This window comes from Pseudopipra pipra, chromosome W, assembly GCF_036250125.1.
Source record: "Pseudopipra pipra isolate bDixPip1 chromosome W, bDixPip1.hap1, whole genome shotgun sequence".
NCBI classification, from domain to species: domain Eukaryota; kingdom Metazoa; phylum Chordata; class Aves; order Passeriformes; family Pipridae; genus Pseudopipra; species Pseudopipra pipra.
In genome coordinates, this window is record NC_087580.1 from 4,477,889 (window position 1) to 4,501,023 (window position 23,135).

Genomic DNA, 23,135 nt, shown 5'->3' on the forward strand with positions numbered 1-23,135 from the left:
CGGCCGCTGCTCCAACTCCATCAGCCATGGGAGGACCTGCATTGGATGATCCACAGGGACCCCCGTTGGGCACAGACCTGGTGACCCACATTCCTGGTGATCCATGTTGGGCAGTGTATTGGGGCCTTGGGCATAATGTATTTAAGGAGGAAAAAGTCCTTGTGCAGATGGAATTGGGTGCAGAGAGGAGCAGAGTGGGAATAGGGGAGAGGAACAGCTCTGCAGACCCCCAGGGCAGTGCAGGAGGAGGGGCAGGAGGTGCTCCAGGCCTAGAGCTGAGATTCCCCTGCAGCCCAAGGAGGAGCCCACGGCGGAGCAGGGGATGCCCACAAAGAAGGATGTGAGCCCGTGGGCAGCCCGTGCTGGAGCAGAGTCCCTGCAGCTGCTGCGGCCCCAGAGAGCTCCAAGGGTCTCGCTCAGCACTGCTGGTTGTGGGGCCACACAGAGGGGCTTTAGGCACAGGAATTGTCCTTCCTGGCCCCAATGGAAGTCTGTGACTTTCTCTGAAATTTGGAGAACAAAAATAGGATTCTACTTGGGTTGTTCTTTGGTTGTTCATTAAAAAAGCAGGAGCTCATTGTCTCAAGGACTTGCACAGCTCCGAGGGGTTTTCAGTCCCAGCCCCCCAGGTCACCCCCCAAGGTGCTGGACGGCCCTTCAGACCCACCTGAGCCCACCCCCCGTGTGCCCACCCTGTGCAGGGCAGCTCGGGGAGCCCCCGGGACAGGGGATGGTGCCTCTGGACCTGCCTCCCGAGGGGCTTCTGCCACCCCTGGGGGGCACAGAGGGGACAGGGGCACCCTCAGCTCCTCCTGCCACGAGATGAGCTGGGACAACAGCCCGAGCTCCCGGGGCCTGGGCAGGTCCTGCTCCCTCCTGGGGCTTTGCCTGGATGCTCCTGTGCTCCTCAAATAAAAACACAAAAAGCTCATAATCCCCCAAGGGCCCAGCAGTCACAGCTCTCCTCAGCAAAGCAAAACTGGTTCCATAGGAGTGATTTGTGGAATATTTATAAGGAAAAAAAGTCAAAAAACGAGACCAAGGATCAACTGACAGAGATGAAAATACCTGTGGATGCTGCTGTTGAGTCACTGGCAACTGCAAAGTGTTTCTATACTTACTAAAACTATATAACCCCCCTCCATCAATGCCCAGCAGGTGTTGTTGGCATCACTAGTGTAAATAAAATTATTACCAGGCTGGTACTTCCCCAGGTGAGAACCCTCTATCTGTGTTTGCAAAGGGAAGACTCCAAAGGATGATTTTCTTCCTGTCCCAGTGCTTGAATATTTAATAAGGTTTAATTGATGCCGTGTTTTGTTCCCGTACCCAAGCCCCAAATTCCTCCTGGTGGGGCAGCCCCGCCGAGCTTTGCAGCTGGGAAACCCGATCTGGGGGTTTGCTCCCTGTTCCTCAGGTGCTTGAACACAGCAGAGGGGCAGCGGGACCCCTCCAGCCCCACCCCAAGAGCCCGTGGGGGCAACTCCCCGGGCAGCCCGAGGGACAGCGCCAGGGCGGCCGTCAGGGCCCCGAGGGGACAGCGGGGACAGCGGGGGGGCTGCGGCGAGGCCCCCCCACGGCCCTGGAATGGCAGATCCAGAATGGGGGTTGGGGAAGGGATGTGGAAAAAAGGGGAGGCTCGAGAGCACCCGTCACCCCCCACCCCCAGAGCCCGAGGCAGGGTGTCCTGGGGCAAAGCCCTGGTGAGACCCCCCAAAGCCCTGCAGCCCCCCCTGCACAGGGGGATGCAGGGACTGGGAAAGGGATTGCAGGGGTTGTGGAGCTGGCTACTGGGGTGCAGGGGGGTCCCGGAGCTGGGGAAGGAGATGCAGGGGGGTCTCAGTGCCCAAGAAAGGGGATTCAAGGGAGGCCCGGGGTCAAGGCAAAGGGGGGCTCCCAAAGCCCCTGCCAGGGGGGAGTGGGAGCTGGGGCAGGGGCTCCGTGGGGAGAGAAAAGGGGGTGACAGTGGGATGGGGGTCCCGGGGGGGCACACACGCTCCGGGGGGGGACACACAACCCCCATGGACCCCCCTCAGCTACTCCCACGGGCGGAGGCCGAGCCCCAGCCCAGGGAGACGAAGGCAAAGACGGAGCCCCGACCCCCGTCAGCATCTTGGGGGGGCGGGGGGGCAGGACCCGGGAAACGGCGGCGGCTGCTGGGAAGGGACTGGGATGGACTGAGATGGACTGGGATGGACTGGGGCAGACTGGGACACTGGGATACAGCAAGAGCAGGACTGGGACCCCTCGGGACCAGAGCTGGGGCAACAGGGATCATACTGGGAGCAACTGGGACTGTCACCAAACGGGAATAAAACTCTCTGTCACTGGAGTGTCAGGATTAGAAAGTGGTTTTATTTTTTTCGGCACTGGGTGCGGGGGTGGGGGGGTCTCCTCGCATCACCCCCACACTGGGCTGTCTCATACCCTGGTTTCTGTGGATGTAACTAATACATGTGCATTACACTTCCTCAGACTCATGCATATATACTAAATACTCCCACAGATTCTCTTACACATTTGAATCAGTTCTCAGAACTCATTTACATCAGAGTAGGGGTCTCTCGAGGGTCTCTGGTGGCCCTTTGGGGAACATCTCTTCTCCAAATTATCCTTCTTTGGTCACAGGCCTGAAAAACCAGTTTCTTCTTCTGGAATGCTTCCCAGCTCTGGGGGCTGGCCAAGATGTTCCTTCTTATCAGTGCTGCTCCGGAGCTGTAGGGACTAATTTGGACCTTTTGGGAACAAGTTAGAGTCTTACATGAAGTACAAAAGGATGATAATTCCTGAGGAGCTGGGCAGTTGTCAAGAATGATCATCCTCATTTCCAAACCCCTCTCCATGGGTCAAACGAATTCCAGTGACTGTGAGGACAGTGATTATTGTCTTTCCTGCATTTCTGTGAACTGTTGTACCGATGTTTGTAACCCAAAGTGTTATAAAGCTCATCAGTGAAACTTGCTGAAAATTTCAACAAGTCTCAGAGGGGGGAAATGTTGGGAAAATCTTTAATTTCAACAAATAGAGTTTAAGTCTTGTGAATTCCTTCAGCTGTACCAGGCAGGGCTTAGTCCTGGATCCACCCACGGCTGCGTTCAGGTGGATATCTTAGTCCTGAGACTAAACCACGTGGGCCTGAGCAGCACTGATAAGAAGGAGTATCTTGGCCAGCCCCCAGGGCTGGGAAGCATTCCAGAAGAAGAAACTGTTTTTGCAGGCCTATGACCAAAGCAGGACAGGTTGAAGGAGGGATGTTCCCCAAAGGCAGCGGAGCAGCACGATGGCTCCAGCGCTGGGGCTGGGGGGGCTCCTGGGGCTCCTGGGGGACCCAGGGGGCAATGAAGGGTCAGTGGGACCCCCTGGAACGGGCACCTCCTGAACCCCCATTTCTGGGCACCGGGACCCCTCTGAACTGCCATTCTCTGGAAGAGGACTCTCCTGTGCCCCTTCCCTGGCACAAAGACCTCCCTGTACCCCCTTATCCATCCCCGGGACCCCCCTGAACACCCTTCCCTGGGCACCAGAAACCCCCTGAGCCCCCATTCTCAAACTGGTACTGCCCTGAACCCCCATTCCTGGGCATGAGGAACCCCCTGCTCCTCCTCCCCCAGTATTGGGACTCACCTAAACCCCTTATCTGGTACCGGCACCCCCAGAAGCCCCATTCCCGGGAATGGGAGACCCTCTGAATCCCCATTCCTGGGAAGGGGACTCCTCTGCAGCCCTTCCCTGGCACGGGGACCTGCCTACACTCCCTTATCCAGCCTCTGGAACCTCCATTTCTGGGCAGAGGGACCCCCTGAAACCCCATTCCTGAGAAGGGGATCCCCCTCAACTCCCATTCCTGAGCACGGGAACTGCCCTGAACTCCCATTTCTGGGCACTGGGACCCCCCTGAACTCCCATTTCTGGGCACTGGGACCCCCCTGAACCTCCATTTGTGGTCACGGGGACCCCCCATACCCCCGTTTCTGGTACCAGGGCCCCCTGAATCCCTATTCCTGGGCACCAGGACCCCCCTGACCCCACCTCATCCAGCACTGGGACCACCTGAACCCCCATTCCCAGACACGAGGACCCCTCTGCACCCCATTCCCGGCCCCAGGATGAGAAGGGAAAATGTCCAGTCGCTATTGGGAAAATGCTGCCCTGCTGTTGACAAGGGAGACTGTTCAGCTGCGGGTGCTGGGGAGGGTGCGAAGGTGCCTGCAATCGGCACAGGTCAATCAGTGCCATTGGAAGGGGCGGGGCTGTTGCTCAGAGAACAGCCGGGTTGCCGGTGAGCAGCCAATGGGGAGCTACCCAGAGGCAGCCAATGGGAAAGCTGCGCGGGGGCACGAAGGGGCAGCCAATGGGAGGGTGCGATGGAGCAAATGTAGCCAATGAGCAGCCAATGGGACACCGAGCGGACGGACAGGCAGCCAATGAGGAGCCGTCGCCAGGGGAAGGCGCTGAGCGACTGCGCACGCTCCGAGAGAGGAAGACCTTGAGCCTTCACCCCCGCGACCACCGAGACGAGCAGCAGAGAGAAGTGCGCAGGGCCAGGGATCATGCATCCTTGGCGCATGAGAAACACTATCTGCCTGCTGAGCAGAGGTTACACCAGGTGTCCCGAGATTTACAGAGAGCACCGCCCACTGTCGGGGGGTCATGAATATGTAACACACGTGACGTCTTGATCAGGACGGGATCTACATCTGATACCGCACTGATGGAAGCCCTTTCAACCCAAGGCGACTGAAGGCCCACACCAAGACCTTAAACCATCTTGTCCAGGAGCTGCTTTATGCTGATGACGCCGCCCTCGTCGCTCACACAGAAGCAGCTCTGCAGCGTTTAACATCCTGCTTTGCTGAGGCTGCTGAGCTCTTTGGGCTGGAAGTCAGCTTAAAGAAAACAGAAGTTCTCCATCAACCTGCACCTCAGGAAGTCTTCCATCATCCCCACATCACCATTGGCCAATCAGAGCTCAAATCAGTGCAGCAGTTTAATTACCTGGGCAGCCTCATCTCCTCGGATGGTGAGACTGACGGAGAGATGGACAACAGGTTAGCAAAGGCATAGAGAGCTTTTGGAAAACTCCATAAAAGAGTTTGGCGAAATAAACACTTGAAGAAAAGCACAAAGATCAGTGTTTACAGAGCCATTGTGCTGTCTACTCTCTTATATGGGTCCGAATCATGGGTCATCTACAGCCACCACCTGCGACTCCTGGAACGCTTCCATCAACGCTGCCTCCGTACAATCCTAAACATCCACTGGTCAGATGATGTGACCAATCCATCTGTTCTAGAACAGGCAGCAGTCACAAGTATTGAGACCATGTTGCTGAGAACACAGCTGTGCTGGGCAGGGCACGTCTCCAGGATGAAGGACCAACCACCCCCTCCCTAAGATCGTGCTCTGTGGTGAACTTGCCACCGACTGCTGCAAGAGAGGAGCCCCGAAGAGGAGATACAAGGACTGCCTGAAACAACATCTCAGCCTTGGCCACATTGATCTTCATCACTGGTCTACTCTGGCCTCCAGTCGGGAGGTCTGGAGACACCCCATCTCTAACGCTGCTGCTTCTTTTGAGAACGCAGCAGGATCACCATCGAGGAGAAAAGACAACGCAGAAAGAACCGTGTCCTGTCGATCCCATCCAAGGAGTCTTTCTGCTCTGCCTTTTGCAACTGGACGTGTCTATCTCGTATTGACCTCTTTAGCCACCAGTGTGCTTGTAGCAAATGTGGGCAGAGCCCTTCCCAAATCTTCGTTCGCGAACCCCAGCCATGATTTTGGATATTAATTTGGGAGTCTGGACTCATTGGTTTATTTAGTTCTGGAACTGGTCTTTGGTTTATTTGGTTTTGGAAACAGGTATTTGGTTAATTTTGTATTATGGGTACTTCAGGTTGCAAAGAAAGAATCTTGAAGAAATCCTTTCTGCTATTTTGGATATTAACTTGTGATTTCTGGACGTATAAGTTGATTTGGTTTGGAAACTGGTATTTGGTTTATTTTGTATCCTTGAACCATTGGAAACAAATTGGGACCCCCTTGGAGGGACAAAGCTGTTGATGCTCCAGGGGTTCCAGGACCCTGAGGATTCCAGTGCCCACTGAAAGTGTTATTCAGGGAGATCCTCTCGGTCCCTGGATGCAGGGAGTTCCAAGCAAGATCCCTGGGATTTTATTAAGGCATTAAAAGGTTTATAAAAGCTATATAAAGGTATATAAAAGGTATATAAAATATATAAAAGGTGTACGTAACCAACATAGAAATAGAGCTCTATAATGTAATATGATTGACTTATAAAAAGTTGTGATAGAACTGTAAAAGAAGAGATGTGATGCCTCAGAGCTTTTTGGGCTGCCCAGGGAGGTGGTGGAGTCACCGTCCCTGGAGGTGTTTAAGCAAAGACTGGCCATGGCACTGAGTGCCGTGCTCTGCTTGACGTGCTGGGGATGGGGCGTAGGCTGGACACCGGTTGATCTCACAAGTCTCTGCCAACCTCATGGACTCTGGGCTTCTGTGCCACCCCAGCTTTTGGGGACAGCGTGCTGGTGGCTCAGAGGTTCCGTCCTTGCCTTGCCTTGCCCATCTCCTGGCTGCCAGGCAAGGGCCTTGTGACATCACAGCCTCTGTGGAACAGCGCGGGGGCTGAAAACTGTCAGTGCTGTGTCCCCGTGCCCAGAGCCTGGGCAGAAGTCGGCTGGCAGGGACGGGCAGAGACTGTGCAGAGGTGTCAGCTCGTCCCGCAGCAGCACGATGCCCAGCCAGGGCATCTCCTGGCTCCTCAGGCTCTCGGTGCTCCTGCTCTTGCCTGGCCCACTCGAGCCTTGCAGCCGTGCCACAGGTGCCATTGCTGAGAACCGGGGTTTTCCTTGGATGGCCCCTTGCCAGAAAAGGCAGGAGAGGCTGGAGAGAGGGGAAGGAGGGGGGTCAGGCCGCTGGGATGGTGCCGGCGGGCCGTGAGCCCGAAGCCAGCAAGGCCTTGGGCCCACACGGTGTCAGGGGAGGACTGAGAGCCCCCAGGGAGGAGGAAAGCTGGGCAGGCCCCAAGGCTGCTGGGCCTCTTCCTTGCCAGCCCTTTGGCCAAGGCCCCGAGGCAGAGGTGGGGCTCAGCCCCTGCACAGCAATGGGGCACAGGCTGAGCCCCAGGGACACCAGAGCCAGGCAGCCTGAGCTCTTCTTCCTGCAGCGTCTGCCTGGGGCAGCCCAGCCAGGCCTGAGTCTCTGCAGGAGAGGCCAAGCCCAGCCAGAGAGGGCTCAGCCCTCTGAGGCTGCACTCACTGCAAAGGGAACAAAACATTGGCCCAGAGGACATCCTGCCCCCAAATGGAGAACTGGAAAGGTCAGGAATAAAAAAGTCACCCCCCTCCATTCTTCAAGAAATGTTCAGACCTCTTTCCTAAAAGCATCCAGGACTCGGGTCACCCAATTTTCTCTCTGAGAAGGGTTTTCCATGGTTCCCCTCAATTCCCAGGTTCAAAGGGGTCCCAGCACACTTTGGGATGCGTTGGATGCTGTGTTGGGGTGCAGATGTTCCCCCAAAGCTCCCTCAGAACAGGGTGACACAAGGGGGGGGAGTGGCGGTCTGAAAAATAAAAACTAGACACGATCCCAGTATGGGGAAACTGGAATAGTTTATTGAACACGAGAACACTATTTTAAAGGCATCTGGGGCTGTATGTTAATGAAGGGGATAACCTATGTTAATTGGGGAGTTACACAAATTTTTACTGCAATTTCCAAATAGTTAATTTTTCTTCTAGTAGGATTACATGGGGGACAGAGGGATTACAGGGGTTTAGACATGGTTTGATACAATCATCTCAAAAGTCCTTTCTGATTTCTGCTGGAGCCAAGCTTGATCCATGAGGTAGAACTTTAACAGGTCTTGTGAGAAGGGTCCAGCTCCTTCAGATCACAAGGTTTTTGTCAGCCCTTGTTTTCCTTTGCTGAAAGCTGGGTTTGGGTTCCCACATCTGCCCCTTTTTTTTTTTTTATTTTTCTAAAAAACAAAAAACTCGGAAAAAACTTTGATCAAACGTTTGCTAATGCAAGACAAAATACAAGGGAATACAAATATTACCTTAAATGTTTTCTTTAACTAGAGTATTAAATTTATCATGCTAACTAAACATGTAATCTAAGTTTTGATTACTATTTTTTTCTTCAACTTATCAATGCTTTGATGCATTAGTTCAGAGTGAGTAATAACAAATTCTATAGCTGCATTTTAGAAGCAAATGTATTCTTAAATGGATCTAACAAGAAACATTGCAGTCTTACTTTTAATACCACAAGTGAAATTAATGTTAGCAAGGAGGCTCCTTTTTCAAGGCAATGTACAGCCTTTTATATACCTGAGATGGAAAGTACGATTATGCAAAGGCGTGTCAGAATAGTTTTGGCCACAAGGTTTGGCATTATAAAGGCATGTGAAGGAATCCGAGCTGTTTTAAGGCATTCTGCATGTTGCTACATAAATTGTTTTCTTAAACTTAGCACTAACATTAAGAACATTAAACCAACCAGAAAGACTATTAGATACTTTTGGATATAGAAAAGTAAACAAGGAACAAAATGCAAGAAGGAAAAATTCCCAACAATGCTAAACTAAATAACTCTGAATTAATATAAAACTTGTTTAAACAACTTAACTTATTTCTATTATTTCTTATTAGAAATTACTCTTATAAAATCTTATTTAAGCTATCCTCTAAAGATTCTATTGACTTATAAGCGATTGATTTTGAACCAAACTTAATAACTTGATGACTTCAGGGTTCGTGTGCTCCTGACTTTTACCTGAAAGTGTTTTTTTAGTGTTTGTTTTTGAAAACTTTTATTTAACCTAAAACATTTCTGCAAATGAAATTCTATTCAACTCAGGGTGATATGTTTTCTGTTTTTTATCTAAGGGTGTTTGTGCATGTGTGAGGTAATGTGCATTTGTGTATAAATCAGAACATATTAATTATTGTATTTTCACACGCATGCGTACATTCACACATTCATACTCGATGGCCATCGAACAAACATCATACAAACATACTTTTGGGTTTCATTTTACAGTGTCTTTTGGTTATGAACTGAGAAATTGGCGTTTTTTGTTTCTCACCCTTAGATTAGTAATATATGTTTTCTGTTTTTTATGATAGTATAACCTGTAAAAACATAAGCATATTTTACTTCATGTTCAATTTAAATTTCAAATATATATAAACATTCCTATAGTTCAAGGATAAAATATATACTTCTTCTATTTTTAAGGCAAATATATGTCTTTCTGTGTTAATTTGGCTTTTGGACTTAAGGAAAATTGTTATTGTGAAAACTTTAAAATTTTCAAAAATACAGCTATGCATACATTTAAAACAATTTGGCTATTAGTTACGGAAGGGTGTCTTCATGCAGCAAAGGGTCTTTGCTTCCCTCGCTTCCCCCCCCTTTTTCCTTTTGTTTGTTTGTTTTTGCGCAGGGGGACAATCTCTCCATTGGTAGCGTTTTGTTCGCCTTACTCACACTGTGAAACTGAAACAGTTAGGTTAATAAACAAAAGGGTTTCCAAAAAAAGACCAGTTCTTAGTTTAGGCTGCAAAGAAAAGGGAAAAAAAAATCAAGGAAGGGGGTTTTTGCTGCTTTGACTACTGCTGAAGTCGGCAGCTTTGTGTCTGCCCCACTCCCTGGGGTCCCTCTGTTCCTGGGTTTGTCTCGTGCTGTTGCCGCTGGGTTTCCGCTCGCTCCCTCCTTCGCCGACGGTCCCGCTGGGGCTCTTTCCTCCCTCGGACCTTTCCCGGAGCCCCCCGGGGATTCTGTGGGATCCTTCCCTCCGCTCACGCTCCATAGCCCCGGTTTTTGCACACCTCGTGCGCTGCTTGTGTTTGTTTTTCCCGGTGCCTCTTTCGGTTCCGGGTTCCGGGTCCTTCCTGCCTTCTGAGCGGTTCCCGCTCGGGTCCCGCTGCTGCTTCCGCCGGCGCGGGTCTCTCAGGGTCTCGTATAAAATTCTCCATGGCTTTAAAACTTTTGTAGCTTTTTCATTTCCCTGCGTTGCCTCTTCCCACAATCGCACCCCCACTCTGTCCCATAAAGCATCGTCTAAAAAGTTAGTTACATTCAGTTCTGCAAAGTTATGTTGAGCCCAGAGCAACAAGCTTTGTAAGGACGATTCGTCCAGTGTTTTTCCGTGCTGCTTTAGCACTTTTTGCAGGATTAAATAAGCATGATTTTGCTCAGTTGATACGTTTGACCCCATTGTACCCTACTTATTGTTACAAAGTCTTTAAAATAATTACCCAATCTGGAGTTCGTAGTCAGCTCACTCAGCAGTTCCCGCCTGCTGAGGACAAGTTTCCGTGCACGGCTTCCGTCTTCTTTCAGTTCTGACTACGCACACACCACCGAAACACAAGGAGTGCTGCTTCCCTTGGTCCAGCCAGCCGATGGCTGACGAATCTTCTAAATGTTAGAAGGTTCTCAGCCCCACGGTTGTGGCGACATTAGTGGCGGTCTGAAAAATAAAAACTAGACACGATCCCAGTATGGGGAAACTGGAATAGTTTATTGAACACGAGAACACTATTTTAAAGGCATCTGGGGCTGTATGTTAATGAAGGGGATAACCTATGTTAATTGGGGAGTTACACAAATTTTTACTGCAATTTCCAAATAGTTAATTTTTCTTCTAGTAGGATTACATGGGGGACAGAGGGATTACAGGGGTTTAGACATGGTTTGATACAATCATCTCAAAAGTCCTTTCTGATTTCTGCTGGAGCCAAGCTTGATCCATGAGGTAGAACTTTAACAGGTCTTGTGAGAAGGGTCCAGCTCTTTCAGATCACGAGGTTTTTGTCAGCCCTTGTTTTCCTTTGCTGAAAGCTGGGTTTGGGCTCCCACACTTTCATAATCCCTAGAAACTCTTAGCTTACAAAATATTACAATTCAGTGATTCACATAATGCTTAGCAAATGCCGTTTACATAAAATGTCTAGTCTGGATATAAAGGACATCTCAGATATATTTTGTTACATTTGAAATTTGACTAGATATGAAAGTGTACATTTGAAGCCTGTTAGCACCAGTGACTCCATTTGTTTAATGAATTTATTTTAATGAAACATAAACTGTGGGTAATTGGCTGGATGGGCAATGTCTGGTAAATAAATATGTTTGCAGAATACTGTAAATGTTAGGAAAAAAACATCAACTAGTTCATTATTACAATTTCATCTAAATGTTTAAAATCAAGGTTCATAGCATGATATTTTTATCACCTTTTAATCAGAAATTATTTTTAATTTCTGTTGTCTTAGTATGGAGGTCAGGTGCTAAGTATTCTGCAAGTATACAGGGAAGACAGTAGTACCACAATGTACAGTCTAAGGCAAGAAACACCAATTCAATGCAAACATGAAAGTATGAGAAAGAAAGTCCTTACTTTCTACAATTATCATTACACCAATAAATCACCTTGAAAAAAAGATGCCTGAAAACCATAAAGAGGAACTTGAGGGGTGATAATAGAGTGGCTCTGAAAGTATTTCTACCAGTTTAATGTTGATTTTTATCTTGGTGTGGAACCCTTTAATGGATGCCTAGCTAGTTATGTTAAAAATTATTATTAGTTTGTTTTACAGCGTTTTTAAAATCTAAGCTGAATGTGCTTTGTGCTTTGTGCATGTGTTAAAAATTAATCATGGTTATACTGAGGACTACATTTTAAAGCAAAGAATGTTTAAGGTCTTGTCCGATGTAACCACCTAATTTTCAAGGAGAAAAAAAAACAAACCAGAAGAGCCCTGGTCTTGGAATTGACCCTGCTGCAGTTTGACTTGGGGATGTTATCCAGGATAAAATGGAAGGTGCTAAAAGGTCCCTGTGAATTTCTACTGTGAAATTCTTGAGTAGTTGCACTCACAGGATGTAAAAACTGCAAATGTTCAGTGCTGCTTTGCTTCTACTTTTGCAGTTGCAAAATAGAAGTTTAGTTCTATGAGATCTGAGAGAGAATATGGTAATTTGATGCTACCTTTTCTTGTGGTCACAATTCTCACCTTAATACTAGTCTACTCATCAGACCATTGTTTTTTGCAGTAATTTAAACAAAATGAAATAATTTATAAATATTAAAAAACCATAAAGCTCGTTAACTAGTCATATCATAATATATAGATCTCTTTTTATATTTTTAGATCACTTCTTTGAATCACAAGTATTTTAGAAATCATTTAGAAGACAGCCTTTCTTTGGGAAGGCCTCCCTTAGTAGAAGATGTTGGAGAAGAGCTTGACCCAGCACTGGATAATGTTTTGGAAAGAAACATCATTAAAACAGGTTCAGCTAACAAGGTAAAAATAAAACAAATGAGCAAACAAGTGGAAATGCCCCTTTCCTTCCCTCCCCCCACCTTTGCCCTTAACAAAATAACGCCTACTAAATATAGGACTATGAAAAAGTAAAGTAATTTAAATTTGATTAATGCTAATACAAAAAAAAATAAAAAAGTAGAGTTTAAGATTACAAATGCTCAATATATTTAGTGTATAGAGTTCCTTATCCTTTTCCTTATGACAATTCAAAAAAAATGAAATAATCTGTGAATGGGCTACTTTAAGTGGTCCATAGGTATTCTCAGCAAATTGTTTGCATCAGTTGTATAATTTAAAACTGTATTTTTATGCCTTTAAACAAAAAAATGTAGCCCTTTTTCCTATATGAAGTATCTGAAAGAGTGTGTACTGGTTCTTGATATCTCAAGACTTCTTTTTAATACTTTTCTTAAGGTGAAAGTTGGTGATAAGGAAGTAGAAGTTATGGATGGCTTCAGACTTTACATTACTACAAAACTGTCAAATCCGTGTTACTCTCCTGAAATCAGTGCTCGAACCTCCATAATTGACTTTACTGTGACGATGAAAGGTCTTGAAAATCAACTCTTAGGCAGAGTCATTCTCACAGAGAAACAGGTAAAAGAATTGATTGTATCTGTTTTCCTGGTTGTACTTTTTACATTTACCTGTAGAATGCTTTACTTTAATTTTAATTTGTTACTTTCTATTACCATATTACAGGGTAACTTTCTGACTCTCTCTATTGTGATTATTCTTAATATAACCTATTTGTGATGATTTAAAAACTGGCACAGAAGCAATTGACTTATTTATGCGGAAGTTTCTATTTCTCTTTATTGTTGCAACCTTACCATGTTCACCTTATTTTTTTCTGCCTCAATGATTTACAACTTCATGAGAATGGCCTATGAAAAGGAAAAGGGCTTAGAATAAAAACTGATGTTCTTCTGTCTACACACTGTGGAGCTCAGGGCAACATAACCATGGATAGTTGGTGTCACCAACCTTTTGGTGAAAAGGATTTAGACTTAGCTACTTTCTTGCTCCAAGGGGAAACCTACTGATTTTGACTATGCAGATATATTAGTTGAGGAAGTCCAATTTCAGGATGACAATCCCAATCAACATGCCACCAGCAGTTCTGGAGAGAGGCTGATTGGTATTTTTTAAACTACTGAACACCTAATCCCTGTAGCTATAAAATCATGCAATGTTGGAGACACTATGACTGTGTATTTACTAAGATTTTGGCAATAGTTCCAGGCTACCTTCACTAGAGAGGAATGAGGTGAATGTCTTTGTTCCCTTAGTGTGGCATTTGTTGAGGTTCTCTTGTTCTTCCAGCACCACCTCCCCCCCTCGCCAAATGTAAGATGTTTCTCGTTAACGGTCTCAGTCATCTTGTTCATGTCAAGTAGTTGCATTTCATTCCCAAACAGTCCATGGATCTCATGAGAGAAATCACACTCATTCTGTGACGGTCTATATTTTGTCAGACAGGTTCATTGCACCATCAGCTTTGCTTCAACCACTGACAGCTTGACAACCCACTATGTAATGAAATTATCACTGTTTATCTGAAACATGCTGTGATGTGTATATTCACAAAGCCTTATGCCAAACTTCACTTCTTGGGCCTTGCAATACAGCACATTCCTTCAGATGAAAGTCAGTTTATCAACAAATTCCTCCAGTCATTGCAGTTTCTGTATGCTTGCTTGGAAGACACAGAAAGAGAGGAGCTTGACTTTTATCAGAGGTGCAAAGCAATAGACTGAGAAGTAACAGACTCAAGTTGGTACATGGGGAATTCTGATTAGATATCAGGAAAAAATAATTACATTGAGAGCGGTCAAAACCAGGAACAGATTACCCAGGAATCCAAGAACAGATTACTGTGTGATTTTGTGGAATTTCCATTCTTGGAAGGGTTCAAGACTCAACTGGACATTGCCCTGAGCAACTGAATTATTCGACATGCTTTGAGCAGGGGGTTGAACTAGCTAATTTCTGTAGGTGCCTTCCAAATTAAAATTATTCTACTATCTGGCTGTCTCTTTGCCACTAACAGGGAATGTCTAATGAGTGGACATACTACGCTTTCTGAACCAGATTCTCAGAGTAGTATACTCACTACTGTTTTGTTTGAGACCACCTGGGGGATATTTTTGCTAGATAAATGACAAGTGGGCTGCCTGACAGAAAGGGAGAGTTCTATAGAATATACGTACCACTTTACAGTTTACTTTGCCTCTGTTCATACATCCTGTGGTTCAAGGTTTCCTGAAGAGTCAATTTGAAATATCCTGTGATCCAATACCTTTTTTTCTGTGGTATCTAATTATGCATCTTTGGGAATTTGGGCATTCCTCTCTTAAGTGTCTGGATTCTTGCTACCTTTTGTAGCCTTTGGAAGGGAAGTGATGGAATTGTTTAGCTGTGAGGCAGTTTGCCAAATGATTTGAGCAGTATCACTGCTTTGTGATATCCAGTGTTAGAATGTATGTGAGGAAATTCTATCCCAAAAAGAGATTATTTCTCTGAAATTAGTGTTCTTCAGGATTTGCATGCACATTCCTATCCTTCTTGCCATTCCACTGTCTCTGATACAGTTCTGATCTTAGAAAGAATGAGATTTAGACATGCAAGAAGGAAAAGGAGTGTTTACACCTCATCATTTGAAGTTTCTGCAGAGTCTAACTATCTGCTACTGTGTTGTTTGGTATGCTCATTAGTAAAATCTGTGTCAAATACATTTCACAGAATTGATTGATTACTGATAAGAATGCTGGTACTGATTTCTTCTCTTCTATCAGAATGTTAAACCAATTCCAAGATGTGAGTGAAGCATGAGAAGGTCAAAGGGCAGCTGGCACATCTGTATAAATTTAATTATACTCTATTTCATGGAATAATTGGATTTGAGAGACTTGATATATGTCTGAATGTAGTATAACATGTTATTTTATTGATATCCTTATTTTGATACATTAGCTGTTAAGAAATTTGACAAAAAATTTTTTATTTAGTGTCATGGATATGTCAGATTAGTAGTGGAGTTATAACATGCAAGAACTGTTTATGGGTTTTTGAATTTTCACATTCATATTTCAAGATCTGTGCTGGAAAAAGGCTCAGGATTCGTAAGGAACAAATTCTTGTACTTGTGAATCATTTTTGATAGAATGATATAAGCTATTTAGCAGCTTTTATATTTTATGGATATTAACAAGAACTAGCGTACTTTGTTACAGACTGTAAAATGTCATCTGCTTGTGAAAGGAATTCCATAAAGCCGGATTCAAAACAGCCTCTTTGATGCAAGTTCCTTAAATTTATGTACATGGCAACTTGGCTTAGTTTTTCTTCATCCTTGCTGTTCTGACTGGAAATTTTTGAAGTTACGAAGAAAACTTTTAACTGTGTCCACTTTCTGATCTGCAAAAAGTATTTTAAGAGCTTAATAGATGGATTTTTTTCACTAAGGTTCTCATCTAAGAATCCTTCACTTTAGTTTGTTAATTCTGTTTCCAACTTGTTTCTCAGGCTCTTCTTGTGCGGAAAACAGCTTTCAGTTTTTAAAATGCATTGCACTCCAAAGTATGTTTAACCTTTTAAACTGAACTCAGCAAAACGTGAAACTTAATTTGGCTCAGCATGTTAATTATTATATTTAATTGGATGCTAACTTTCTTTTAATACTATACTTTTAAAAAAAGGTTTCTGATTCATCAAACTTACATGATGCTTGTCTTGCTTCCTAAAATTGTTACCTGTTTTTCTTTAGTTTCACAAGGCATCAGTTGATTAAAATGCAGTTAACTGTAGTTTTCTTGTCTGTTTTCATCAGTTTTTGTCAGAATCTTTTGAATCTGTAAGCACATCTCTTAAGTTATGTGGCATTTACATTATTCTATAATGACTGTAAAATAATATTTTCTACCTGATGATGATGTTTCAATGTACCTTTTGTACAAGTGACAAGAAAAAACCCTAAATCTGATACTAATACAATGATTTTTCTTAATTTCCTTTTTAAGGTAAAAGGACATTCTTTGAAAGAAATGAATACTTGAATTACTTAGGAATGTAAGGAGAATGTAGGGTGAGAAGACCGCAAGTTTGGAATGCGAGAAAACAAAATAGCAATATCCAACTTGTAACAGTGTTTCAAATCTGTATAAATGAAGGCTACTCAAATGTGGGAATAAACCCTTTCCTTAAGCCTTGCTGAGGTCTCAGATCCATTAAGCCTCTAGTGCTATTTGAGAGGTTATGTATTTCTTAGTGTTGTCCCTGTTTATTTGGAATATTAGCAGCCAGTGAGCAGTGCAGAAGTGGACTTGGCAAAGGTGAACACACAACTTCCAAGTTAGTTCAAATTGTTCACCAGACCTTTGTAAACAAAGAAGGAGTACTTCTGTAGACATAGCCAATATTTCTACCAACTGGCTCACTTACTGCTGATTCATATCTTATAAAGACTCTTAACCCATCCGGTCTCTATTCTTTCTTTTTATTTCACTGTAATGTATTGAAACATTTTGTAATATTTCAATAGAGGATTTTTATCTCTGAGCAATTAATTTGTAATAAGTTTTTAAAGGTTAATTTAAAAAGTATTATAAGAATGAACTGAAAGGACTATTATCTGTGAAGAATATTTTTTTTTAGATATTTCAAACAGGTTTGGTGTTTTTTTTAATGTGAAACTGTTGATTAACAGGTGTCCATCTTTTATATAAGAGCACTGGAAAACAAACTAGGTACATAAACCACACAGACTATATTATAAAAAATAATCAAATAAACACTTACGTTCTACATATTTTCTTAATCAATGAAGCATTTTAGTGAAAGGCTTCCATCATCCCTGTTTGATGGAAGAATATTTTCAGAGGCACTTTTTGAAATATTTGCTGCTTAATTTGATGACTTAGGATGGCCATTGTAACTGAGACTAAATTTTCAATATGCTGATTAAAAAACAAGGCATAAATGAGGATGAGATCAGATGGAGTGGAAAAAAAAAGTCCTATACCTGGAAAGGTCTTTGCACTTGTCTTTTCTGAAACAGAAAGGAAAGAAAAACAATTACTATTCTGAGCATCTTATTCTTTTAGGGCATGATATGAGGATGTTCCATAGTATTTATTGAAAAGAGTTGTTAATGCCTACTTATGTAGCCGGTTCAGAAACCTGGTAATAGACCTTGTGTCAGAAATACCACTGGAATTCTTACCCCCAAATTACTGCAGTTACTCTTGACTTACACTGTTTTAGTAGGATCAGTATTTTTTAAACTGTTTTATTTTGCTTTTATTTTTGATTGATTTTCTGTTTTCCAAATATTACCACGTATTTCAATAGGAATTAGAGAAAGAAAGAACTGATCTTATTGAAGATGTGACTATGAACAAAAGGAGGATTAAGGACCTAGAAGATAACCTTTTGTTCCGACTTACAAGCACTAAAAGTTCTCTGGCAGATGATGAGAGTCTACTAATTGTATTGACTGACACTAAGAAGACTGCTGAAGAAGTAACAGAGAAACTGCAAACTTCTGCTGAAACTGAAATACAGATCAACTCAGCCCGTGAAGAGTATAGACCTGGTGAGTGAAGGTAGTGATGAAAGACAAATGGCTTGACCACGTATTTAAAACATCAATACTCAGAGTAGGAGAAACAGTAGGATAAGATCAGGAAGACCATAATTTGTGGGAAGGATCTTTGTTTTCCCATAAGTAAAATGTATCTAGGAAATGTCATATTGCGTGATCATGGAGAAAATATTCAATGTTAAGGTTCATGTGGAATTTATAAAATGGAGTGATCTATTCTCATTGTAGACTTCCCATTGCTCTATATACAAGTGTGCTGGTCTTTAGGGTGTTTAGGTAACTGTATGTTTGAGTTCAACATGTTGACACTCTTTTACAGGCCCAGTATATTGGTAAATCCTCTTTATATCTGTTCTGATGAATGCTTCATCATTTCTCCATAAGTTATTACAGTCAGCACATTTCATCTGTCTTTTGGATTTTAACTGACAGGTGAAAATGTGAAAAAAGTGGAGGAAAAAAAGGAAAGCTCTCTGGAATTACCTGCATTTTAGGGAAAGTATGAAATGGTACAGTTAGTGTATAAGAAAGCTTTGCAGAATTTGTAAAACCTTTGTATTTAAAACTAATGACTACTGAAAGTAAGTTAAATCAGTGCTGGGTAAGTTAAATCAATATAGTTCATTTGGCTTTTACATGACTCCTATAAAAGTCTGTAAAGAGAAATTTGTTTGGACATTCAAACAGTACTTCAAACAACCATAATTTTTATATGTTCTACTGACAATCTGAACATTGCAGTGTACCATCCAGCTGCTCTCCAGATATGCTCATATTTGAAACTAGGCTTTACATAGTATGCATTAATTGCAGAAAAGATTTTTTTTTGCTGATGTATAAATGAGGATTAAATGAATAATTTTATTGCTTTTCTATGCAGTAAAGAATACAATAACTCAAGGAACTTCAGTTATCGTTATCATTAGTATTAAACCCACTGTACATGTTGTAGAGGTCTAAAGTTTTCTGCTCTGCATTTCTACTTCGAACACATTCTTGTTTCTTTTCTTTTTCAGTTGCAACTCGAGGAAGCATCTTGTACTTCCTTATTACTGAGATGAGCATGGTCAATGTCATGTATCAGACTTCGCTTCGGCAGTTTTTGTGGCTTTTTGACCGCTCCCTGGCCAGGTAATTTAGCTAACAATAAGTTGTATTTACCCAGTCCTGGAGGTGCTTGTAGTACAATAAAGATTTGTTGTAAGCTAATATCAGAAAGAAGACTTACTTCTTACAGTCTTGACCATGAATTGTCAGTTTAAATACCCATAAGACTTCGTCTGTTAGTTACCAAGGCAACGAATCTTCTAATGTACTTACAGTCCTTCAAAATTCGGCATTAGACAGTTAAAAACTATTATACTACATTGATTTTCAGGTATGCAAAAAGGCTTGATCAGAAATTATTTTTTTTTTTTGTTGTTCCTTCAATCTGAAAGTTGTTGCTAGCTTGCTGCTGATATTTTATGCTTGTGATCTGTTATCTTTCATGTTTTGAAAATACAGAACTATGGCTTTTTGTCATTTGCAACTGCAAACATTCAGCTGCAGACCTTTCTTCTGACAGGTCTACCAAGAGCCCTATAACCAGCAAGAGGATTACTAATATTATTGAATATATGACATATGAAGTGTTCAAATATACTGCTCGAGGACTCTATGAGGAGCATAAATTTCTCTTCACATTATTGCTTACTTTGAAGATTGATATACAAAGAAACAGAGTGAAGCACGAAGAATTTCTGACACTTATTAAAGGTTGAAACTATGGAACAATTTTAAGTAGAGCATACATATTATTATAGAAAACTTTGGTTATTTCTCCAAGCCAACCTGCTTCTTTCTTTTGTACATTAGAAGCCAGTCAATTGTAAGAATACATGGTTATCTTTCTGATCTGGTGACAGATAACATTGTATGGTAGTTCTAATTTATAGCAGCACACTGAATATTGATAAATATATCTTTGGAATATCTTTTCCCAAAAAGCATTTATTTCCAGGCACATTGCACAAAAAAACCAGTAAAGCCTCAAAAGGTAAATTGGTTAAGAAAGACTACATTTAAGGTATATAATATAAGAAAATATTATAAATTAACCAAACTATAAACTCTGCTTCATAAAATATGGTGTGATTTTATAAAGTAGAAAACCCTTGTAACCTCATGATTAAAAATCTGGATTCTTGTGTTTGGTGTTTTCCTTTTATTTTGTTTTTGCTTTCTTTTAGTTTCAGTTGAATTTCAAGGAAGGCAAATGTATACATTGGCAAAGTTGTTGCATTATCTACATCAACAAAAAATCAAAGAAAAAAACATTGAAATGAACCCAAAGCCAAGTTAATTCTTTTGCAGTAAAACATAGATTTATTTTGTAATGAGAAGCTGTTCTGGATTTTAAAAAATTATGTAAATTTAGATGAAACATAGGATTTGAAAGTAAATTTTGCATATTACCTAACTCAGAAATTTCTTTATGACCTTCCTTAGTTATTAAGTCATATTTCTCCAGTTTGGGAAAGCTTAATCATGTGAAATAGTCTTGTAGTATCTAGTTTACATTTTCCAAAGGTCTTATTTTATTTATTATTTCTTTGTTTGTTTGTATTTGTGTCTCCAACAGTTCTAATTGTAACTAAGTTCAATTTCTTGCAGGTGGTGCTTCTCTAGACCTTAAAGCTTGTCCTCCTAAGCCAGCTAAATGGATTCTGGATATGACTTGGCTGAACTTGGTGGAGCTCAGTAAACTTGAACAATTTTCAGATATTCTTGATCAAGTATGTAAGAGCTTTTAAAATTAATCTCTCGTTTGACAGTGATTGTCTGGTAGTGATCAAACCATGTGGTGGAAAGGGTGTTCAGTAAATTCAACACTTGTATGAACAGTTTTAGCGGACACTGAGTGTATTGCAGCTAACTAAGTAAGTAGCATTTGGTATATGTTAAAAGTAATGAAAAATACTGAGTAGTAGCTCTTTTTTTCAGAACATGAATGCATAAAGGTGTTGTTGCATTCTGTAATTCCATACTTAAAACCTGGAAGTTTATCCTATAATTTTTAATAGCCTTATTAAACCTGTGTACTAATATTGCTAAACAAATGTCTGTGTGTGGATAATGTGTCTCTGACTATCATTAAAAATTTGTGACCTAGTGGCAGTGCAAATATGACTTGTCTGTTTAGTGAGACTTATTCCTTTGATGACATAACTGCAGATTTCCAGTGAAGAGAAACAGTGGAAAATCTGGTTTGATAGTAAGAATCCCGAAGAAGAATTGGTTCCCAGTGGCTATGGTCAATCTCTGGACTGCTTCAGACATCTTCTTCTTATCAGATCGTGGTGTCCTGACAGGACCATAGCTCAGGTACTTTTATATAGCCAACATGGTCTATTTAGGTATCACTAGAATAAATAGTTACCAGATTGCAGTTCAGTGCTGTTTTATGTAATGCTAAGCACCTTCCTGTAATGGACCATTACGTTGCGTTTTCTGAAATTCATTTTAGAAAATTTATGCATTTATTACAAGGGCAGCATTAGCAAAGTTATTCTAATGAATTGAACAAATATTATCCAATGATTTCACTGTGGAATAGGATTTCTGCTGGAGTCACATGTGTTTATCCAGATCTCTTTATCAGTTCAGAAGGTACTTTTCAGTGTCCTTGCTTACTCCCTGGAATTTTAGAAGTGTCCCCTTGTTAGGCTGAAGTAAAATATTTTAGTGAACTCAGTTGTCTGAGGGAAAAGGAAACATGAAAACAATTTAATTGAGGAACCATTTCCTGCATGGAAGAATTAGACCCATTTTGGAAAAATCTGTATTAAAGTCTGTTTGAAATTTTTAATTTAAAGCCATCTATTTAAAAAGAAGATAAGTATAAAACTGAAGGTTATTAAACAGACTATTTTAAAGAAAAATCAACTTCTAGGAGCCTATTTTTAATCTTTATCTCCAGTGCAAAAGAAAAAAACAATTGAATTCCTGGCAATTCAGAGCAATTAATGACAAATTATTGAAATTGGAATGCATCAGTAAAAGCGTGGTATTAATTTTATGGATGCACATCTTTAGACATTGTGATTGGATTCACAAAAATCCCATAGGAAGAGAAGTCAGTAGGTTAAACAGTACTGTCTAAAGAATATCTCTATGATGTGTGCTATATGACTGAAACAGATCATGCAAAATTAGTTCCTCACTACTGTTAATGGGAACAAGATACACTTTCATCTTACAATTTTATGAAAGCTGATAGTTCATCAAATGCTTAATACTGAATATCTTTTGTCTCTGAGAAATAACCCAGAGGTATTAAGGGGAAGATTTATCCAAGATGAAAGCATTGTAGTGGGAAAGAGTACAAGAAAGATCATCTCAAAACTGTTTGAATGAGCCTTTCTTATTTCTCAGAAAAGAAAGAACAATAATCTAAAACTTCTAAAGATAAATCAAAAAGAAATAAAAGAGATGGTCTTCACCTGTTCCTCTGGATCTTTTACTTACTGATAGTTATTTTCATCATTACTACTGTTAATTCGTTGTTTGTTTAACCATGAAGGTGGAAAAGGCTTAACAGCTTTGAAACCCATCTTTAATGCTTTCCTCCTTTTTTCCTAGATTTGAAGGCTAGGAGTCTAATGGAGATATGATATGTAAAAAAATTAATTTTTTCTGAAGTTTTAGAGAGGTTATTTTTTTTATAGTGTAATTATAGGTATTACCTATAACAATACATGCAGATATTTGTAATATAATAATTATTTTTAAAATTTTAACTGGTCTTATAATGCTGTAAGAAATAACACCATCAAAGACAGTATGATGTATTGACATGTAAAAATAAACTTGTTGCATATTTTTATTTCTGGTATAAATTTTTATCAGTCTTTGCTCTTCAACTGACTTATTGGTTTACACTGGGAAGAAAACTATTAAATGGTTAGGTCACAGTTTAAATTTGCCCTTTTTAATATAGGTAAGAAAATACATCACTGAAACTATGGGTGAGAAATACGCAGAGGGAGTCATCTTGGATTTGGAGAAAACATGGGAAGAGTCAGATCCACGTACTCCCCTCATTTGCTTTCTTTCCATGGGCTCTGATCCTACGGACTCAATTACTGCTCTGGGAAAAAGACTAAAGACAGAAACGTGCTGTGTTT

At 41.8% G+C, this 23,135-nt stretch overlaps 2 protein-coding genes across 3 annotated transcripts in view; one reads left to right on the forward strand and one right to left on the reverse strand.

Annotated features, from left to right (window-relative positions):
- The window catches only part of LOC135404424 (class I histocompatibility antigen, F10 alpha chain-like), a 538,949-nt gene that overhangs the window by 495,290 nt on the left and 20,524 nt on the right, over positions 1 to 23,135 (reverse strand). The window lies entirely within an intron of this gene.
- Positions 12,232 to 21,390, forward strand: LOC135404437 (dynein axonemal heavy chain 5-like). The gene is made up of 7 exons (XM_064639187.1): positions 12,232 to 12,341; positions 12,777 to 12,959; positions 17,715 to 17,958; positions 18,984 to 19,098; positions 19,535 to 19,725; positions 20,623 to 20,744; positions 21,184 to 21,390. Exons 2-7 carry the CDS (start codon positions 12,807 to 12,809, stop codon positions 21,373 to 21,375), a joined length of 1,017 nt encoding a protein of 338 aa, XP_064495257.1. The 5' UTR covers positions 12,232 to 12,341; positions 12,777 to 12,806; the 3' UTR covers positions 21,376 to 21,390.